The sequence below is a fragment of the Pelmatolapia mariae genome, linkage group LG2, assembly GCF_036321145.2.
Source record: "Pelmatolapia mariae isolate MD_Pm_ZW linkage group LG2, Pm_UMD_F_2, whole genome shotgun sequence".
Taxonomy (NCBI): Eukaryota; Metazoa; Chordata; class Actinopteri; order Cichliformes; family Cichlidae; genus Pelmatolapia; species Pelmatolapia mariae.
The window spans coordinates 337,501-359,937 of record NC_086228.1 but is presented as its reverse complement, the minus strand read 5'-3'; the positions used below and the strand labels follow the sequence as shown (position 1 = coordinate 359,937).

The following is a 22,437-nucleotide window of genomic DNA, read 5'->3' as shown; positions in this document are numbered from 1 at the left end:
ACCTGGCCCCACCCTATCATGTGATTTCCTGAGGTCAGATGGCCCAGGATGTGAGTGGGCATTAAGGCGTCTGGGGAGGGAACTCAAAACTGGATTATAGATGGCAGACAGTTGGTGTCGTAAACCACCGCCTCTGTTCAAAGATGGTCGCTCACAGTGGACATAGATGGCCTCTTTCACTCCTCTTTCAAACCATCTGTCCTCTCTGTCCAAAATGTGAACATTGGCATCCTCGAAAGAGTGACCTTTGACCTTTAGATGCAGATGGACTGCTGAGTCTTGTCCTGTGGAGGTGGCTCTTCTATGTTGTGCCATGCGCTTGTGAAGTGGCTGTTTGGTCTCTCCGATGTAGAGGTCTGGGCATTCCTCGCTGCACTGTACAGCATACACCACGTTGTTAAGTCTGTGTTTTGGAGTTTTGTCTTTCGGGTGAACCAGTTTCTGTCTGAGTGTGTTGCTGGGTCTGAAGTACACTGGGATGTCGTGCTTGGAGAAAACTCTCCTGAGTTTCTCTGATACACCGGCTACATAGGGGATGACAATGTTGTTGCGTCTGTCTTTCTTATCCTCCCTCGCTGGTGTCCGATCTTCTTTTTTGTGCCTCTTTGCTGACTTCATGAACGCCCAGTTAGGATAACCACATGTTTTGAGTGCTTCCTTTACGTGTGTGTGTTCCTTCTTTTTTCCCTCAGGCTTAGAGGGAACATGTTCTGCCCGGTGGTGTAGGGTCCTGATTACTCCAAGTTTGTGTTCCAGAGGGTGATGGGAGTCAAAGAGGAGGTACTGGTCCGTGTGTGTGGGCTTCCGGTAAACTTCGATGTTGAGGTTGCCATTCTCTTCAATGTGCACAGCGCAGTCCAGGAAAGGCAAACAGTTATCCTTTGTGTCTTCCCTGGTGAACTTGATGTTTTTATCCACAGCGTTAATGTGCGCAGTGAAGGATTCCACTTCTCGTGTCTTGATTTTGACCCAGGTGTCGTCTACATATCTGTACCAGTAGCTGGGTACTCTTCCTTTGAAAGAGCCAAGAGCCTTCCTTTCCACTTCCTCCATGTAAAGGTTGGCTACAATAGGTGACACGGGGGAGCCCATGGCACAGCCATGTTTTTGTCTGTAGAAACCTTCGTTGTATTTGAAGTATGTTGTGGTGAGGCAGAGGTCTAACAGTGTGCAGAACTTCACACCCGATCAGATCTGGGATGACTTTAGTCTCATGAACAACATCAGCTAATTGTTATTTACTAACTAATCTTAAATGACTGTTCAGTACAGAAATGAAGCCCAACAATCATGTTTTACAGTCCTGTGGTCTCAGCCTCAGATACTTATCAAATCAAAGCTCATGTAGAAACAAACAAATTAACAAAATATGTTCTCCTTCATTTCTGTCAAACAAAGCTGTATGACACGTTTCCAGCGGTTAGTATCATGGTTGCTAGGCAACCTGGGCAGCGCGACGGAGGCTAGACCGTCCCATTTCACTTCCGGCCTTAGCGGTCTTTGAGTACGCGGCCCTTGTGGACTGTAAGGCTGCAGACCCTGAATTGGGATACAGCCTCATTGATCTGTAGCTCATGGTAGAGGAAATGTAAACATTTTGAATTTATGGTTTACCAGGAGACAATGATAGTCCACATGGCTAAATGTCTGAATTGAGCCAATTATATTTCAGATACAGTGATACAGACTGTGGATGCACAACTGTCATAGGTCATTATTAGACCCCTAAAAAATGTGATTAACTGACGTTAGCTTCCTAACACAACTCATAGCTTAGATGATAACAGGATGTTGATGTATGTTAGCTAGGATGAATTAGAGACAGAGCGAGAAAGAGAAACATAACAAGTAGAAAACCCCATATCAAGAAATACCAAGTGAGTGAAGTAGGAAAACTTTCACTCACCCATCCAAATCATTACATTCCAGTGTTCCAGTCACTTCCATGGACATGGGTGTATTAAGTCAACACCCAGGCAGACTGCTTCTACAAACGCTTGTGAGAAAATGGGTATCTCCAGGGGTGGGCAACTCCAGGCCTCAAGGACCGGTGTCCTGCAGGTCCTTGATTAGGGTTGCCAACTCCCTGAAAAAAAAAAAAAAGGGACGCCTCATGGCCAGGGCTGGGCGACCCAATTGTCTTCACCCTTCCCAGTGTGGGGAATTTCTTAGCTCTTTTTTTTGTGTGTGTAATTATTTTTTTAACCATTTGACAAAGTGCGTCCCTTTCCAGCTCAATACTTTTGTTTCTAAATACGGAACGATTCCGTTTTTCAAGGGACGGTTGGCAACCCTACCCTCGATCCAACACAGCTGATTCAAATGGCTAAATGGCCTCCTCAACATGTCTTGAAGTTCTCCAGAGGCCTGGTAATGAACTAATCGATTGATTCAGGTGTGCTGACCCAGGGTGAGATCAAAAACCTGCAGCACACCGGCCCTTGAGGCCTGGAGTTGCCCACCCCTGGGTTACTCTCAGGGAACGAACAGTGAATCAGCCATGAAGTGGTAGGCTACATAAAATCAGAGAGCAGGGTCAGCAGATGCTGAGGCACATAGTGCACAAAAGTCACCAACTTTCTGCAGAGTCGTAGCTACAGACCTCCAAACTTCACGTGCCCTTCAGATAAGCTGAAGAACAGTCTGCAGAGAGCTTCATGTAATGGGTTTCCATGGCCGAGCAGCTGCATCAAGCCTTACATCACCAAGTACAATGCAATGTTTTGGATGCAGTGGTGTAGAGCACGCCACCACTGGACTCTAGAGCAGTGGAGACATGTTCTCTGGAGTGACCAATCACACTTCTCTGTCTGGCAGATTTGATGGACAAGTCTGGGTTTGGCGGTTGCCAGAACAACGGTACTTGTCACACTGCACTGTGTCAGGTGTAAAGTTTGGTGGAGGGGGGGGGGGGATTATGGTGTGGGGCTGTTTTTCAGGATTTGGGCTAGTTCCAGTGAAAGGATAATTTCATGTTCCCAACTTTGTGTGACCAGTTTGGGGATGGAGCTTCCTGTTCTAATTCGGCTGCACACCAGTACACAGGTCCATAAAAACATGGATGAGCCAGTTTGGTGTGGAAAAACTTGACTGGCCTGCACAGAGTCCTGACCTCAGCCCCACAGAACACCTTTGGGGTAAATCAGAGACTGTGGGGCAGGACTGTTCGTCCAACATCAGTGTGATCTCACAAATGTGTTCCTGATCAGAAGTTCCCATAAACACTCTTAAACCTGTGGAAAGACTTCCCGAAACAGCCGAATATGTTACAGCTGCAAAGGGTGGGCCGACATCACATTAAAGCCTGTGGATTAAGAACGGGAGGCCACTCATGTGAGTGTGAGTGTGACAGCAAACGAGCGAATACTTTAGGCAGTGTAATGAAGGATTCCTTCATGTGTTTTATTCACTTTTTGGTTTTGTGTTTTCTTTTGTAGTAATGAGTCTCCGTGAGTTCTCCTTTGCTTGCAGGCTGTCACAGCTACGACCCAGTCCTGGTGGACGCAGGACATCACTCAACCCCCTGGAGTTCAGTCTGTGAACGTTTCATCACGAGGTCATGTGACTGATGATGGTTTCAGGAGGTGAGTGTGTGATAAAGAGTCAAAGTCATCTTCATTCACACAAACTTTATTCATATCTCTTTGGGCCCTGATCACATGACACTAATACACAACAGATCTACACACACTCTCTCTCTCTCTTACACAGACACACACACTACAGTGTTGGCCGCTGCATATTTAGTTTAGCTTTTTGCTCACATATATATGATACATGTCTATATTGTCATATTCGCTGCACATAGATTCATATTGAGAGCATACACAGGTAACTATCCACAAGCACAGGTGTGGGAGGGGCCGAGGTGCGTGGCGTGTGCCGCTGCAGAGCGAAGTGCAACACTTTACTGATTGATAAACTCATACGGCAAGCATGCAGATGTTAATGTAGACAACGACGACACGGCACAGCTAATGCCCCGCGGCGGTGGCGGCGCTGAACGCTGCTCGGAGCTTAACTAACTCTACAAAATCACCACAACATGAAGAGCAAACACAACACAGTGAGGAGATCAGCTGGTACATCCAAACAGGAAACACGATCGCTTGACACTTCGTTCACATGAGCAGCACAAAACCAACCCAACCTCCAGAGAAACCGGGCCACCTCCACAAACATTATCTCCTCATCGCTTCAGTCACAGCTTCCTCTGATCTTCACATCAGAGGAAGCTCACCGTAAACCAATGAGGAAATGAAGAAGAACGAAAAAGATCTCAACCCTGCTGGCGTTAGATGAAGAGGTAGAACCAGCTGGAACCAGGAAAGGGAAGGAGGAACCACAACGATCCATTTGGAACCAGCTGGTAGCTTCGTGGTCCATGCAATAGCTACACTGGACAAACATTTGTGGAACAGATGTAGATCAGAGGTAAGACGGGATGGTTAGCTGAAGGTGGGTGAGCTCAGCGGGCACTGTGCTGCTTTTCAATCTTTTCTCTCTCTGATGTATATGTGATAACAGCTCTCTACCTCTAACAGCCCGATTACTATGTGAAGGGTTCAGGACATCGGACCGAATTTGACCTTTAACGGAAACCGCATCAGCAGGGTTTGATTTATGGAGGGATCAAATTTGACCTTAAGCTACCTTTATTCTAGCTAACTCACAGCTAACTATCCCGCCTTAAAGACGGTATAAAAGATGGACATAGCTTCTGGGTCTGAAACGTGACGCCTTAAAGCTGCAATCTTTGTAATGGCCACCAGGGGGCATTAGCTGCGGCAGACTTGCTAGTCCCACAGAAGTCTCTGAAAAACCACCCTGGCCGTGACCTCTGTAAACACTTCCTGGTGAGTTTTTGGTCCCTGCTGCTCGTCTCAGTTCGAACCCAATAACAGATCGAGTCAATTTCAAACATTTTGATCGTTGCATATTTCAGAAAAACTCATCGGGCCTCTTGGCTCCACCTCTCAATCGTCACACATGTGTCAACACACTGAGATGGCGATGGTGAGAGAAGCTCATCTCATGGCTTCATACTGGCATTCAAAAATATGAAACATCACGGCAGCTACGTCCATCTGTTACACCGTCTTAGCTGAACCGCTCATAAAGTCTGAGCACAGACTGATGGAGTCCCTGGATCCAGCTGAGAGGTCACAGCCCATCTCTGGAAACATCTGGATTCAGTACTCTCCATAACTTTGACAGTTACAAATGCACAAACTGAGCCAGTTACATGAGCGTTCACGAGGCCTGTGTACAGCTGGTTTCAGCCTATGTTTGTGCTTAGAGGATGGTGCATGGTGATCCACACATGTCACATGTTCAGTGCAGCTACAGGTGGAAGGACAGATGCCAGCAGAAACAAACGTGGAATTCCAGCAGAGTAAAATAAATAATACAATAAATAGATAAATACACAAGTTAAAACTGTAAACTTTACACTGTAAAGAAACGGCACCATGGATCAGAACAGGAAGTGAACATGAAGATGATCTCAGCCGGGACATCCAGAGCAGAGACCTCCTCGCCTCGTCTCCTCCGGAGTCGTCTACAGTACTGACAGACCTGCTGAGGTCACGTGTTTCTGTCTGCGGCGTGACCGAACGTCATATTTACACACAATGTATTGCTGATCAGCTGCTATACAGTCAGAATAAGTGCTGATAATAATCAATATGTTTATTACTAGGAAGGTTCACAGTAACACAGCTTCAGTGAGACACAAACACACACTCTGTTCAGCTTAACCCTCAATCGAAGACTGGGGACTCTCTCCGTGGGCGGGGCTACCTTTACTGGGACGACTGGGAAAAAAAATGACAGAAAACAAAAGAGGAGAAGAGTAAATGAGGAGAAAGGCCAACTGGTACAGGGGTCAGAGGTCACATGAGTACAAACAGAACTGGTTAGAACCAGCAGTGATCCTCACAATCACGGTAGATCTTGATGGAACCAGATGGTACCAGTAAGCTGGGCGTTCAGTGAGCAGCTTATACATTTAAACCAGTTAGAAGATCCAACAGACTGGAACCAGCAGAAACTTGTTAGACGTAAAGAAACCAGTCGCTGAAACATACCGGAACCAACCAGAACTGGTTAAAACAGCTGGTACCAGCATGTTGGGCAACCAGTCTGTTCAAACCAATCTGAACCAGCCAGGTCTACGTCAGGGCTGGATTTCTCAAGAACCAGTTGGTACCGGTATATCGGAACAACTGGCAGGAACCAGTGAAACCAGTAGATCGACCCAAACAAGGAGCAGGTTTGGAAAGCAGTCCATTCAAATATGGCTGAGTTAGAACTGATGTGAACCACTGAAGCCGAGTTTAAAACAAAAACCATCAGGACCCGCTCTGATCATCCTGCTGGTACCAGTAACCCATACATCAATATCAAGCTGGAATTAGAACCAGTTAGAACCAGTTTAAGCAGGCTGGAATAAGTCTGAGGTTTGAACCAGTCAGAGCTGGTCTGGTGCACCATGTGACCAAAGGGAAATCTGAGTAAAGTGTCCATGCTGTGAAACCACATATGGAGCACTGATGGAACGGCCGTTTCACACGGGTCACGTGTTTCGTATGCTTGTGTGTGTGACTGTCAGAGGGCGGAGTCAGAGGCTGGTCTGGATGGTCGGGATGGAGATGCAGGAGCCCTCCGACTGGAGACAGACAGACAGACAGAGAGACAGACGGTCAGTCACGGGCCGATGGAGCCGGTAGTCACACTGATGCTAGGAAAATGGGCGGTATCACACGGTGAGCGCAACAGTTTGATTGGGCGATGAGACAAACACACAGGGTGGAAACAGTGACATCACACAGACATCTGACGTACCATTGGTGAACTCCTCACTGGTCACTGATAGAGATTCTGAAAGAATAACCAAATACGGTCAACATGAGGGAGGTGGAGCTACCTGCTCTGACGCTGAGAGCTTCCTGCCAATCACTGAAGGTTTGTGAGTACGTTTCAACATTTCTGCATAAATCTGATCAAATTTTCTAAAAGTCCAAACATAGAACCAAACAGTGGTGACTATCACTCATTCACTAAACTGATCCAACATGAGTGAGGCTCCCACGTCCTGTACTGGACTGCTAACACGTCCTATTTCAGCCACGCATGCTCTGTGGGTATCAGTGAGGACCAGAACTAGCTGGAACCGCTACGATCCCTCTGGCACCGGCAGCTCGGACATTATTCAGTCTGTTGCAGCAGGATGATTATGTTAGTTTAAATGAATCAACACCCCCGAGTCATTCTAACTACCAGAAACCTCGAAGCACAGGCCGAGGGGGCGGTGTGGCAGCAATTTTTCACACCAGCCTATTAATTAACCAAAGACCCAGACAGACTTTTAATTCATTTGAAAGCCTGATGCTTAGCCTCGTCCACCCCAGCTGTAAAACTCAGAAACCAGTCTTACTTGTTATCATCTATCGTCCACCTGGGCCTTACACAGAGTTTCTCTCTGATTTCTCAGACTTTTTATCTGATTTAGTGCTCAGCTCAGATAAAATAATTATTGTGGGTGATTTTAACATCCATGTAGATGCTAAAAATGACAGCCTCAACATGGCATTTAATCTGTTATTAGACTCAATTGGCTTCTCTCAAAATGTAAAAGAACCCACCCACCACTTTAATCACACTCTAGATCTTGTTTTAACATATGGCATAGAAACTGAACATTTAACAGTGTTTCCTGAAAACCCTCTGCTGTCTGATCATTTCCTGATAACATTTACATTTACAATAATTGATTACACAGCAGTGGAGAGTAGACTTTATCACAGTAGATGTCTTTCTGAAAGTGCTGTAACTAAGTTTAAGAATATAATCCACCCACTGTTATCATCTTCAATGCCCTGTACCAACATAGAGCAGAGCAGCTACCTGAACGCTACTCCAACAGAGGTCGATTATCTTGTTAATAATTTTACCTCCTCACTACGTACGACTCTGGATACTGTAGCTCCTGTGAAAACTAAGGCCTCAAATCAGAAGTACCTGACTCCGTGGTATAATTCTCAAACACGTAGCCTAAAGCAGATAACTCGTAAGCTGGAGAGGAAATGGCGTGTCACAAATTTAGAGGATCACCATTTAGCCTGGAGAAATAGTTAATCTTCATGAGTAATCTTAAATATGATCAACCTATCTCTAATAATCAGCTATGTACCACAGGCCTTCAAGCTGGCTGTAGTTAAACCTTTACTTAAAAAGCATCTCTAGACCCAGCTGTCTTAGCTAATTATAGGCCAATCTCCAACCTTCCTTTCATATCAAACATCCTTGAAAGAGTAGTTGTCAAACAGCTAACAGATCATCATTGACAGAGTGTCCACTGGCCTGTAGGTGTGAATAGACTGTGGAGTCCTGGCACTTATTGTCGTATGTGTTTAGTTTGTTATTTTCATTTTTTACATCAAATTTATGCAAAAACATAGAAAATCATAAGAAACTGTCAAACACCTCTGAAAGGTACTGTTAGAACAGGATCACACAAACACAAGAGACAAACAGAAAGACAGGAGGACAGACAGTCACATAGACAGGAACACACACACACACACAGACAGGAGGACAGACAGACACATAGACAGGAACACACACACACACACACACACACACACACACACACACACAGACAGGAGGACAGACAGTCACATAGACAGGAACACACACACACACACACACACACAGACAGGAGGACAGACAGACACATAGACAGGAACACACACACACACAGACAGACAGGAGGACAGACAGACACACAGACACAGACACACACACACACACACACACACACACACACACACACAGAGACAGACAGGAGGACAGACAGACACACAGACACACAGACACACACACACACACACAGACACACACAGACAGGAGGACAGACAGACACACAGACACACAGACACACACACACACACACACACAGACACACACAGACAGGAGGACAGACAGACATGGCTCCGTGGGATGTGTGGGAGTGGGCAGGTGCGCAGACCTCATGCTGGGCTTACAGACACACAGGTGAGGGTGAGGAGGGAGAGTCTGAGGAAAGAAAGAGAGAGTCTTTCTTTTTCATGTCTGTGCAGGTTGTTTGTTGATCGCTGCTTTTTGTTCTACAGTACCAACGAAGAAGAAAGTTGCTCTCAGCTAGTTTTTGATAAAACATCATCCGGGTCCAGTTAGACACACAAACACAAATTCTCTGCTTCAGGTTCAAACACTTTCACAGGTAATGCTCTTTTACTGTAGCTCTGTCTGCTGAAGCCAGCTGCACACACTGATGAGAATCCCTGCAAACATCTGGATGTTCATGGCACAGTTTAGAAACAGCATTCCAGGATACAGTCATCTGTGTGATGCTCCTTTACACTGCACGCCGAGACCGTCTTACACTGTCACACACACCCGTCAACCAACACCTGCAGTTCCTCCACCGCCCAGCAGAGGCAGCAGTGAGTCAGTCCCATAGACTTCCATGTAAAACTTTACGGCAGAAACAAACGTGTTTGGTGTCTGTGGATCATTTATTGCAGGATGTGTTATTACGCGCCTGGATTAAAGTTTGCATTATTAGGGGCGTGGCCTCTTTGACTGACAGGTGGATGATGGAACAGGTGGCTGCAGCTAATGGCTGTCTGCTGGGCTTCAGCTCAGCTCATGTCCCTGAACTGGACCTGTGGACCGTGTGCGTGCTGCTGGAGCTTTTTTAATGACATGACCAATAACACTGCTGCTATGACGTTACTGTGAGAGACCGTGTGACATCACAGGCTCCTTTCATCTTTTATGTACAGTCTGCCTCAGAAACTCACCTGTCCTGACTGCATTTGAACTCAGCACACGCTAGGAGCCTGTGACCGTGCTGCTGATCACCTGACCTCTGTGACCTCAGGTTTCCTGTTATAAACACGGATTAGGAGGGGCGTTACCTGGGAACTCCAGGCGGTGGCGCTCTGTTGGGCCGTGAGGGGATAGAGGGTGGGGGTCCAGGATCAGGTGACACCACCGGACGGGAGGGGGGACCCGGGGCGGCACGACCACCTGGACGAGGAGGGCCAGGAGGGGCCCGGCGCTGGGGGGTCGGACTGGACATGGGGGACCTGCAGAGACCAGCCGAGTGTCAGTGATGCCGCCCACGGTCTGTTACGCAGCACGGCCCATCTGTTAGCGGCATACCTGCGTCCTGACGGCATCCCCGTCACCTGCAGCCACGAGTCGTCAACAGGCGGAGGCATCGCTGTGGTGATGGTGGAGGTGCTGATGTCACCGATGATGCTGAGGCCCTCGCGCAGCGCGTGGTACATCCTGAGCATCTCATCGCGGTGCTGAGCCTGGACGAGAGCAGGAAGAAGCAGAGTCTGAGTCTGATTGGCTTAAAACCCGAGCCCCTCCCACCTCCACCTGTCCGCCTGCTGCCTCACCTGTTCCTGGGACTCCTCCATCAGGGTGTTCTGGTCTCCACAAGAGTACAGCTGAGCCAGCAGGTCAGCGTGGATGAAGTCCTTCGTCTGAGGAGCAGAGAGGAGGTCATGTGACTCACAACATGACTTCCTGTATGGCCTTGTGTGTATGTGTGTGTGTCGTACATTGTTGACCATCAGATGCATGATGGTCTTGGGGATCAGGTCCCTGATGGTACGGTGGATGATGGCAAGGTACGAGTCCACCAGGTTCCTGACGATCTCCACCTGCCGCTCCAGCTGAGGGTCCAGACTGTGGATCTGCCCGTTGCCACTCGACTCCTCGGCCTCCACCTGCACACGCTGACCGTTAAACACACACACACACACACAAACACCACCTCCACCTGAAGAGGTGGGAGACATGGGAGACTCACCTTCTCTTTATCCTGATGGAGGGTGTGGAGAGGGCAGAATAAAGTATTTACATGTAATTGTACTGCAGTAATAGGTAATAACATCAGTAATAATATTGTTATAACACAGTAAAAATTGGGGCGTACCACGCTGCGTTCAGGGTACACTCCAGCACGTAGGAAGGACGCCTTCCAGCCGTCGACCTCTTCCTGAGACTCGCTGGCCAGCTCCAGCTGACGGTAGTCCTTGTACACGTTCCTACATCATCACAGTTTCAATGATGATCAGACATAAATCACAGGATCATCATCAGAACCAGGGCGCACAGTCGAACGACACACACACACATCTCATCTGCTGCTGAAAAACACGTCTCCATTTTCCATGTCTACATCCTGTCACGAGACGGCGTTTGTTTGCTCCATCAGAGAGCCTAAACTTTGACTGAGAACAGTTTAACATCCTTCACCTGAAATATCTGTGCTGACGTGTTTCGAGCCGCTGCAGCTGGCACATCACTGTGTGTCCAAACGTCGCAGCGTTTAGTTTCCATCTTCGCTGACCTTCAGATTTTTAACCGTTCGCTTCCGTTCTCGGTTCGATCACAGCACATCACACTCAGATGGAAACTAACTCTTTGTTAAACGTTACCGTAGGAGCTGGACACAGTAGATGTCTTTCTGAAAGACATCTACTGGACACTCATCGTTTTATTGGACCGGAGAGAATCTGGAGCACCTCTCAGTGTGTGGACATGGCTGATCACACTGACCTGTGCTCAGTGTTGAACAGGGCGAAGATGTGTTTGCTGGACATGAAGCTCTTCTCAATGTCCTTCAGTTTCAGGTTGTCTACAGGCAGCATGTACTTCTTCTCTTTCTCCTGTAGGAGGCGCAATGAAAGCAGTGAGATAAATAGCATAAAGCCTTTTGGGCTTCTGCCCTCTCAGTAAACCTTTATTTAACTGGATTTAACTTTAAATAGAAATAAAATGTTTGTGCTGGATCCATGTGACACCTTCCTTTGGTATCAAAAAAACTGCTGATGGAAATGAGCAACAACGTGTTTACATGTGTGTGTTTGTTACGGTTTCCTCCTGCAGACTGTGAGGTGTAATTAGATGTGTTTAAATGACTCGTCCAGCCGGGGTTTGTACTGCAGATTGTGACAGTTTTGAAAGCACGGCTCATGTGTAATGGCACGGCTCACCGGCAAAGCTCTGCACACAAACAAAACCAGCTGGTACATAAAAACATCATGCTCTGCTACACAGCCCTGCACAGGTGCAGGTGTGAACATGCGTGTGCGTTTGTGCAGGTTTCTGTGCCAGTGTGTGTTACCTCATCATCTTTGTACCAGGACAGCGTCTCAGCAGTCAGGACGAACCAGTACTCTTTGGCTCCGCCCTTCATGATGCCGATGTTGTTGATGGTGAGCCAGCCTTTACGGATCACCTGCGCACGGCATCAGTAAAACATGTGACTGCTGATGATGTCACTGATCGCAGACTGCTTGTTAGCTAAAACGTGAAAACATCTGGGCTGCAGTCACCGCAGAAACCTGGGCGTTTGGTATCAGGTAAAGATCAAATAACAGCTGGACCAACATCACGAACCACCTCAGGAGAAGGGACGTAGCTCTTTACTTTTAATCAAAATTCAAATCCAGATCAAAGGTCAAAGGTCGCTTTAAACCTGCATATCACAGGTCAGTGACATCAGGTTAACGCCTGCTTCGTGTTTCCAGTAAACCAGCGCCAACAAAGGTGCACCCTCACCCTCCCCATTACACGAGCTACACAAGAACACACACACTCACCATGATCTCATCCTGGTTGCCGTGGCAACAGAGGCGATAGAGACAGAGGAAGAAAAAGAGGTTAAAGATGGGGTCCTCCCACACTTCATCGTGTTGCTCCTCCTTTCCCAGGATACCTGCACACACTCACCTGGTTTCCTGCTGCCTTCTTCTTGTTCATCTGACTGCTTTTCTGCTGAGCGCTGACACACACACACACACACACCCCAGGTGAGTGTTCACGCAGCTCAGGTAGTGTGTATCAGACAGCTGACACACCTGTACCTGGGACACATGTACCTGTGTGTCAGGAATACAGGTGACAGGAAGTTGGTTTAAGGGTCTTACTTTGCGAAGCCGATGAAGTCCTCGTGGTTTGTGTTCATGTAGGCCAGCTCGATGTCGATCAGCAGCATCACCTGAGGAGGGAGACGGACAGGTACCCGCCATCAGTGCCATGTGACACAGGTGATGTGCACGCATCCTGCAAATCTTCTATGACTTGGTGGCGGTGAAGAGGACGGCCCTGTCACAGCCTGCCCACCTGCTAAGGTGAGCCCCGCCTCTCACCCAATGACAGCTGGGACAGGCCCCGCCTCTCACCCAATGACAGCTGGGACAGGCCACGACTCCCCAGGGCCTGAACTGCGATGGTCAGGATCACACCAAGATGGCGACGGTGTCATGTGACCAACCTGCTCTTTGGAGCGGCTCTCTCGGTCTCTGATGTGCTGAGTGACGATCCTCTCCATCTCCTCTCTGAGCATCGGATACTGAGCCAGCTGCAGGCAGGAGGAGGTCAAAGGTCACTGTAGTCAGTACTGTGTATTACCGCTTAGTACTGTGCGATGATAGTACTCGTAGTACGTGTAGTACCTTCTGCGTGCACTGCCTGACGGTGTTGACGAGCTCGCTGATCACCATGTCGACACATTTCTGACACGGCTCTTTGAGCTGAGCGATCAGACGCTTCACGATCGTCTCGAACGCCATGTCAGGGGTGAACAGACCCGTCCTGAGCACAGGTGAGCGCACAGGTGAGCGCATTCACACTCACCCCTGTATTCAGTTTTCCATTTCACAATACAACCTGGGTTTGCCACTTATCTGTACTCTAATTTTAATAACTGTAACTATTGTCCAAGATGTAAATATGTAAAAATTGTGTTTCTGTTTCTGTTCTGTTTGTGTGTTTTTGCTGCTGATACAACCAAATTTCCCCCTTGTGGGACAATTAAAGGATTATTCTATTCACACAAACAGGAAACATGAAGTCTGATGGATAGCAGGCACGCATGTCAACGACGAGCGTCACAGGTTAAATTCTGCGAGCGCAGCGACACACACTGTTATTAATCTCTGTCTCTCTTCCACAGCATGTCTTTATCCTGTCTTCCTTCTCTCACCCCAACCAATCACAGCAGATGGCCCCGCCCCTCCCTGAGCCTGGTTCTGCTGGAGGTTTCTTCCTGTTAAAAGGGAGTTTTTCCTTCCCACTGTTGCCAAAGTGCTTGCTCATAGGGGGTCATATGATTGTTGGGTTTTTCTCTGTATGTATTATTGTAGGATCTACTGTACAATATAAAGCACCTTGAGGCGACTGTTGTTGTGATTTGGCGCTGTGTAAATAAAATTGAATTGAATAGAAAAAAGATCAAAGCTATGCAGCACTTGTTACAGTAAGCTGCAGGGACGCACGTCTGCTGTCTGAGCACAGTTAGTGTAACTGTTTCTCTCTAACAGCGTCTCTCACACACACACACACACACTTTCCCAGGATAACATTGGCAGATGTTTATGGATGAAACTCGCACTCTAATGTCGATTATTCAGCGGATGAAAACATCTTTGAGTGGCAGCGCCCTCAAAGATGACAAACTAATAATCCATGAATACATCTGGATCCATAAACAGGAAGAACATGCAGAGAGAAAATGTTCAAACCCAAATAAATGAACAGGTAGCAGGCGCACTGCACCCCCTGCTGTACAGTGGAGGTACTGCAGGCAGGCTGCAGACAGTTAGAATAGACACAGGGTTTTTTTTAACGACGTTTGATATTACAATCAGGCATGACTTTAAAAACAAACCCACCTGATCCCGTGGATGTTCTTGATGGCGTAGCTGATCTCCTTACGAAGAGTCTTCTCGTCACTCTCCAGCTGCACAAACACATTTATGACATCACTCGCCTGCCACAGGAAGTCCTGCTACACACTGAACCGGCATGATGTCGCACACGGTGCGATGATGTCACCTGAGCGAAACGGTTACCTTGACCAGTTCGAAGGGGAAGCGTTCGTGGAAGATGCGGTTGATCTTCGCCCCTCCCGACAGCTCGTAGGTGTCCACCTGATCCCCGGACCCTTCGATCCGCTTCTCAAAGTCCACCGCGAACTGCTGCACCATCCTGCCGTGAACGTACAGCGCTGGTTATACCCACTTAAATCTCACACCTGTAGGCTCATCCAGTCGTGCTCCCTTCACCTGAAATCACACTTTTACTGTCTGCTGATGACTCGACTGTCACCTCGACCCTTGGCCCTCTCTAGCTTACCACACAGCCCCTCCTTCAGCTCCCTTCATACAACTGTGGTCAGAAATTTCCGCTCGTCACAGGCAGGAATGTCGTTTTGGGCGTTTCTAACGAGTTCTTCGAACTCTTCCTTTTCCAGGGTGGACTCACTGCAGAGCATGACTTCTACATATATAGTGTCTCATAAATCTAATGATCTAATGAGCTGCTGATCCAGTTCTACACTGCAGTCATTGAGTCTGTCCTGTGCTCCTCCATCACAGTCTGGTATGGTGCAGCCACTAAACAGGACAGGAGCAGACTGCAGCGGACTGTACGGGCAGCAGAAAGGATCATCGGTGCCCCCCTGCCCTCCATCCAGGATCTGTACCTCTCAAGAACCAGGAAACGGGCAGGGAAAATCGTCACAGACCCCTCACACCCTGGACACAGACTTTTTGACCTGCTGCCCTCTGGCAGACGGTACAGAAGCCTGCAAACCAAGACCACCCGACACAGGAACACTTTCTTTCCCCTCGCCATCTCCCTCCTAAACAGTTGACCTGTCACACTGCTTCCCACTGCCAGACTGCAACTGCACCTTATGTACATTCTGTAGTATTCATTCCACCTCATTTCATTTCTGTATTTTATGTACATAAGTTTAGTTATTTATAGTTGGTTCACACAGCTTTGTGTATGTATGTGTATGCATGCGTAATGTACATATAGGTGTGTGTGTGTGTGTGTGTGTGTGTGTGTGTGTGTGTGTTTTTACATTGCTGTGCTTGAGAGCCACCATCTACCGGAACCAAATTCCTTGTATTTGTCTGCACATATACTTGGCCAATAAACACGATTCTGATTCTGATTCTGATTCTGATGATGGTGAGTCCCAGATTTAAGTCCTAATGGGAGTGTCCCCAAGAGGGTCGTTGACCCAGTATTGATCATGTGCCTCATCGCATGTTCAAAGATGGTCGTTCACAGTGGACACAGATTTACTCCACTGTGAACGACCATCCTTGAACAGAGGGTGGGGCTTACGACACCAACTGCCATCTATAATCCAGTTTTGAGATCCTTCACACACCCACTCACATCCTGGGTCATCTGCCCTCAGTGAGTCACATGATAGGGCGGGGTAGGTTTCACAGTGGGTTCACCTGGAGCCTCTGCTGATAATGACCCACACCTGTTTTCACACCTTGGCTCATGTGATGAGGCACCGTGGTCAATATTTTGTCAACGATCTCATTAAGGGACACTCCCATAGGGCTAAAATCCTCGACTCTCCACCCTTTGGTCTGGAACTGGAGAAGCTTCTCGAAGAAACTTTCTTTCCAAGCTCCTCAGATGTTCTGCGATATCTTTTTACATGACGAGGCCTGTTAAAGTCTCGTTAGTGATAAAAAGGATGTGTTTGGTGCACTTGGGGTCACTCAGGGTCTAAAATCGGTCCAAGATGTAAAGCTGAGGCTTTCAAACGCAGGAGCACTGTAGCAGCAAGCACGCACAGTGGAGGCAGCATCGTGCTCTGGGCTGTTTGGTGCCAGTGGTACATTACACAAAGTTGTTGGTCTCAGTGGTACATTACACAAAGTTGTTGGTGCCAGTGGTACATTATAAAAAGTTGTTCAAGTAATGGAGTAACCTTCAATCAGTAACTACAGGGTTGAAACGTGGACACAGTTGGGGAGAAGGACAAACACACATTAACACTAGATCTGGAATGGATAAAGCAGGCTAACATTAACTGACTTCAACCCTGTTGAAAATGTGAGACCTTAAAAGCCGGCTCTGTACAGGAACCAAGTTTAAATGAACTCTACCAAGAAGAGATGTCAAATATCATCTGGAATCAAAGCCTGTTGATACCAAAAGTGTCTGCTTGATGAGCAACTTGCTAAGAGACAACCAAATATTAGTGTGTATGTGTATACTTGAGTCTGTAAGTATACTGTAGACCCTGTGTGTCCAAAGTAAATTCAGACTTGCTCTTTAAAGTCCTTAAACATATGCTGTGAAATCATTCATGCCAAGCTATGCGTTTTCTAATAAAGGTCATCTTATCTTATCTTATCTTCTCTACACTTGTTTGATGCATGTTGAATCTTGACACGTTGAATCGTTGTAACTGCGTGTTAAAGAGAGCCGTAGGTGAATATCTGTGCTGGTCCTTACTGCAGCAGGGCCTTGGTCTTGCGGCTCGGGTCATCCGGTCTGAAGTTCTTGTACTCCTCCACCTCCTTCTCGATGGAAAGCAGCTGACTCTGCAGTTTACTGCGCAACGCCGGCAACGTGTCCCGGATGTGATTGGTCAGTTGCTGGAGGTAGCAGAGAGGTGCTCTGTTATTTATCACTGACATTAGAACATAGGTGGAATTAAAGGCAGTGGTTTGTATCATATCTATCTAATAGACTCCAGTTTGTACATGTAAATGGAGAGTCCTCTTCACCCACTGAGGTCAATTATGGAGTTCCACAGGGTTCAGTGCTAGGACCAATTCTGTTTACATTATACATGCTTCCCTTAGGCAGCATCATTAGAAGACATAGCATACATTTACACTGCTATGCTGATGCCACCCAGCTCTATCTGTCCATGAAGCCAGATAACACACACCAATGAGTTAAACTGCAGGAATGTCTTAAAGACATAAAGACCTGGATGGCCGCTAACTTTCTGCTTCTTAATTCAGATCAAACTGAGGTTATTGTACTCGGCCCTGAAAATCTTAGAAATATGGTATCTAAGCAGATTCTTACTCTGGATGGCATTACCTTGGCCTCCAGTAACACTGTGAGGAACCTTGGAGTCATTTTTGACCAGGACATGTCCTTCAACGCACATATTAAACAAATATGTAAGACTGCTTTCTTCCATTTGCAGTTAATCCAAAATGCTGCAGCAAGAGTCCTGACAGGGACTCGAAAGAGAGAGCAGATTTCTCCTGTATTGCCGTCCCTTCATTGGCTCCCTGTGAAATCCAGAATCCTGCTCCTCATAACTTCCTCAAAAATCAGACAGTGTTCTGGAAATGTTCTGGGGAAATTCAAAGAGTATTTATACAGTGAGGACCTTTAGCTAGCAGCTTCCGTCTGTGCCAGTGTTTGTGCTAAGCTAACAGAACTCACTGCCCAGCCCTGTGGAAAGACAGATTTGAAATCCTTGCTGTCAGAAAGACTTGGGAGAGATCTTGTGCATTTACCTGGTTGAGAATCTTCTGCAGATAGGCGGTGCCCATGCGGTCCGCCAGGTGACGGTAAGATGGGTGAGATAGGAAGAACTTCCTCTCGGCCTGCAGAGCTGCGGTGATGTCTTTCTTCCCGTCAATGTCTTTCTGACTGCGATTCACGACCCCGATGTAACCTGACACAGTGAAAGTCTCGTATTGTCTCTGTCTGCTCAGCTGGAGCCTGTTCTGTCTCTTCACCTCCACATTGAGTGACATTTGAAATGAAACTGTTTGAGGTGACTTCAAATCTGACTGAGCAGACAGCTGACCACCAACCAATGAGAGGGTTTGGTGTAATGTCATGCATCTGTACCTCTTCGTAGCGGCAGCAGTTTGTTCTCCAGGATGTCTCTGGCGTCGGTCCCTTCATCCATCAGATCCAGTTTGGTGATGACCCCGATGGTCCTCAGACCTGCGCGACATCACCGAAACACTTTATTTCGTTCAGGAAAGGACAGTACAGTTGAAAGATGCAGGTGGAGCTGTCAGGAGCCTTACCTTGTGGGTCAACCTCCTTAGCGATCTTCAGGGCGTCAGAGTTAGCAAGGTCAGAGTTGGCTGGGGAAACAGCCAATAGGAGGCAGTTTTCCTTAGTAACGAACTGCATGATCATGTCTCTGATCTGGTGCTCGATGTCGGGTGGCTGGTCGCCCACTGCGACCTTCGTCATCCCAGGTAGATCCACCAGAGTCAGGTTCAGGACTGAGGACAGACAGCAGAGTCAGGACCAGGACAGGTGTGTGTGTGTGTGTGTGTGCGTGTGTGTGTGTGTGTGTGTGTGTGTTACCATTGGGGGAGTAGACTCTGAGGTTGATGGGGACTGGACTGATGCCTTTGTTCTGCCCCGTCACTCGATCCGTTTCAGCTTCAATCTCCTGACGAACTTCATCAAAGTCCGTGAACTTCTTCCCTTTGCATTGCAGGAACTCGGCATACTCTGATCAATATACATCACACGATCAGATCAGACACCGCACGGACGAACCGCGTGTCTCTGCACTGTGAGTCTCACCTGTGGGACAGTTGATGAGCTGCAGCACGAGGGGACGCCGAGTGACGATGCCGGATCCACGAGGGAGGAAGTCCCTGAGAGGAGGAACAAAGATACGAGCTAGTAACAGAGGACACGACTGTACATAACTTTATTGGTCATTAGATTCTGAACAATGTCTGTAAGCCTCTGGCTGTCTGATCAACTTAGCAAAGGACAGGCTGAGCTGTGTCTTTGGTGGTGCTTGGTGCTCCAAAGTGCTCCAAAGTGCTTTTTCAGAGGTCTTGTTATTCACACTTGTTCTGGCCTTAAACCAGGACCAGGGCAGGCTGAGCCCAACAACGTCGCTGATTTATTTGATATTTGTATTAATAATAAATCTGCAGCTAAAATGCACCTTTCTGCAGATGACGCTGTACCGCAGGCCGACTTGCTCGACTCTGAATCATCCTGGTGCTTTAAACTGCATTGCAGTGGCTGCAGACTTTATTGTGCAGCTTAAAGTTAGTTATTAATGCTAATAAAACCAAATTCATCCTGTTTTCCAGAAAACACTCACAGATTGGTTTTTATAAACTGGGAGATTATGTTGAAAGAGTGTAATCCTAAAAATATTTGAGTGTTCGGTTGGACGACAAAGTTCAGACGGAGCACTGAGTGAAAACTTTAGATTTGAGTTTATTATGAAACGTTTTAGTTTACCAGTCAGCAGTTAGTAAAAACGTGCACAGGTTATATTCTTAACCTTGATTATAGTGATATTGATGTGCACGCTGCCTCCTCTGTCAGACTCTTCACATGTCCCATCAAACTCATTGCACACATCACTGGACTGCTTCAGTTTAAATATGAACTCTGAATATCTTCAAACAGCTGCTATGATCTGAGCTCCTCTGACTGGGTCTTTTTTAGCCCTCTCTTATTTTGCACCTTGGCTGCTGACAGACACTAGCTCTGCTTTTAAGATTCAAACTTTCCTTTTTGGACCAGGTGACCCTGAATCCTCCCTTAGTTATGCTGCCAGGTGTAGGCTGCTGGGGGATTCCCATGATGCACTGGGTGTTTCTTCTTCACTCACTATATCAGGGGTGTCAAACATACAGCCCAGGGGCTCGATGTTTGTTAACTGTAAAGACTCCCCCGGGGAATGAAATAACAGAAAGTTTATGTTTTCTTTTGTTTTGTTTTGTTTTTTTTACAATAGATTCAATAGAATACACCTGAATATGTGCTTTCCCACGTCGTCTTCTACGTTGAGAGACACAGGAGACCCTCGAGGAGAGAGCGGGTAGGGGACCCGGTCCTTGTTAAAAGATACCTGAGCCACTGGGAGAAGCTGGCCCTCAACAACGGTGTGTTGTACAGAGTCTCCAGAGACCAGATATCAGGTAACAGACGACTGCAGTTCGTGGTTCCTGACTTGTTGAACGCCGAGGTCCTCAGAGGGATCCATGATGATGCCGGTCACCAGGGCCAGTTCAGGAGTTTAGACCTGGCTAGAAAGAGATTTTTCTGGTTGAATCTTGGGCGTGACGTGAGAGGTCATGTACGGGGATGCCAGCGCTGCGTAGTCAGTAAGACCATCGAACCAGAGGGGCGTGCTCCTTTGGTCAGCGTGTCCTCATCCAGACTGTTGGAGTTGGTCTGCATCGACTTTTGGTCGGCTGAGGCTTCACACAACAAGTCCGTCGACGTCTTGGTCATCACAGACCACTTCACTGGATGGGCGCAGGCCTTCTCATGCAAGGACCAGTCGGCTAAACAGGTTGCAAGGCTTCTCTGGGACAGGTACTTCTGTGTGTTCGGCTTTCCAGAAAGGATACACAGCGACCAGGGTGCTAATTTTGAGAGTCAATTGATAAGTGAGCTCCTCAGAGTCTCTGGTGTGGGCTGCGTATGGGGAGGGAGATTTGAATGCCCCTGCTGTGAGCTGTGTTGGTGCTCATGGTGACTGCTCACCCGATGCCATGGATGGGACAGCTGACCTGGAGGTTGTCTCTGAACCTTTGGACCCTGGAGAGAGGACAATTACATGGGTGTCGCAGTTGACGGATTCCAGCCGGTCTCAGGGAGATGTTACTGATGTTTCAAGCGTGGATTCAGTCCTGCCAGCCGCATCGGGTTTGTCTGTTGGAGTGGACTTTGACCAAGCTGGTTCTAGCACGGCGTCCCAAGAGGTCAATATTGCTACGAGCTGTGGGGAGGGTGTACAAGTATGCTCTACTACACCTGAGGTAGCGGTGGATATAGTTGCTCCTGCCATTGCTGCTCAGTCCCCAAAGGTTGACTATGGTCAAACCGGGGATGCTTCCCAGATCAGAACCAGACTTGGGCGACTTGTCAAACCGGTGAATAGACTGATCCAGACTATGTCAAATCAAGTCGTGGTTCGCGACAGGTTTGATGTGAAGTCAGTTTCTAAGTCTTGGATTCCAGCCTTCTCTGACTAAATGTTTTGTTTATATGTCTACCTCAATGATGGGATTTGTACTTGCTGTTATGTACTCTGCATTTTTGTTGTTTTTTTCCCGTTCCTTCTCTCACCCCAACCAATCACAGCAGATGGCCCCGCCCCTCCCTGAGCCTGGTTCTGCTGGAGGTTTCTTCCTGTTAAAAGGGAGTTTTTCCTTCCCACTGTCGCCAAAGTGCTGCTCATAGGGGGTCATATGATTGTTGGGTTTTTCTCTGTACCTATGAAGCGCCTTGAGGCGACTTTTGTTGTGATTTGGCGCTATATAAATAAAATTGAATTGAATTGAACTGTTGAGCCGTGGTACACACCTTGTAAGGGGTTATTGGTAGGGTGTATTTCGGGCACTCTGCTGCCAGTTGCTGGGTTGGGAGTTTAGCGCTGCTCCAATCCCACTTCATCCTTAGCGATAGGTTTAGTTGGTGTTTGTGATTTTTGACCTCTGTTTGGTTGGTGTGTACCAGTGTGGGTGCCTTTGGTACCTGAGGCTCAAATTTGATAAAATTCAGTGGGGGTGAGTGTAACGGAGTTAAAAATACATCTGGAAAAACATTACTTACCTGGTCTTAATT

At 47.5% G+C, this 22,437-nt stretch overlaps 1 protein-coding gene across 2 annotated transcripts in view; it reads right to left on the bottom strand.

Annotated features, from left to right (window-relative positions):
- Positions 1 to 3,612: 3,612 nt before the first annotated feature.
- dnm1b (dynamin 1b) overlaps positions 3,613 to 22,437 on the bottom strand; it is a 24,879-nt gene continuing 6,054 nt past the window's right edge. The window contains exons 2-24 of one of the 2 annotated variants that reach the window (XM_063489190.1): positions 19,417 to 19,490; positions 19,192 to 19,341; positions 18,903 to 19,106; positions 18,718 to 18,816; positions 18,378 to 18,538; positions 17,350 to 17,492; positions 14,925 to 15,060; positions 14,745 to 14,812; positions 13,527 to 13,665; positions 13,346 to 13,432; positions 12,999 to 13,069; positions 12,802 to 12,853; positions 12,672 to 12,683; positions 12,194 to 12,307; positions 11,626 to 11,735; positions 11,000 to 11,111; positions 10,874 to 10,885; positions 10,623 to 10,790; positions 10,458 to 10,544; positions 10,213 to 10,367; positions 9,966 to 10,136; positions 6,847 to 6,882; positions 3,613 to 6,670 (exon numbers count right to left, since the gene is read on the bottom strand). In XM_063489190.1, coding sequence (XP_063345260.1) covers positions 6,861 to 6,882; positions 9,966 to 10,136; positions 10,213 to 10,367; positions 10,458 to 10,544; positions 10,623 to 10,790; positions 10,874 to 10,885; positions 11,000 to 11,111; positions 11,626 to 11,735; positions 12,194 to 12,307; positions 12,672 to 12,683; positions 12,802 to 12,853; positions 12,999 to 13,069; positions 13,346 to 13,432; positions 13,527 to 13,665; positions 14,745 to 14,812; positions 14,925 to 15,060; positions 17,350 to 17,492; positions 18,378 to 18,538; positions 18,718 to 18,816; positions 18,903 to 19,106; positions 19,192 to 19,341; positions 19,417 to 19,490 — 2,347 coding nt within the window. In that variant the 3' untranslated portion in view covers positions 3,613 to 6,670; positions 6,847 to 6,860. The remainder of the gene's footprint in view (positions 6,671 to 6,846; positions 6,883 to 9,965; positions 10,137 to 10,212; positions 10,368 to 10,457; positions 10,545 to 10,622; positions 10,791 to 10,873; positions 10,886 to 10,999; positions 11,112 to 11,625; positions 11,736 to 12,193; positions 12,308 to 12,671; positions 12,684 to 12,801; positions 12,854 to 12,998; positions 13,070 to 13,345; positions 13,433 to 13,526; positions 13,666 to 14,744; positions 14,813 to 14,924; positions 15,061 to 17,349; positions 17,493 to 18,377; positions 18,539 to 18,717; positions 18,817 to 18,902; positions 19,107 to 19,191; positions 19,342 to 19,416; positions 19,491 to 22,437) is intronic. The other variant, XM_063489181.1, reaches the window with a different exon arrangement.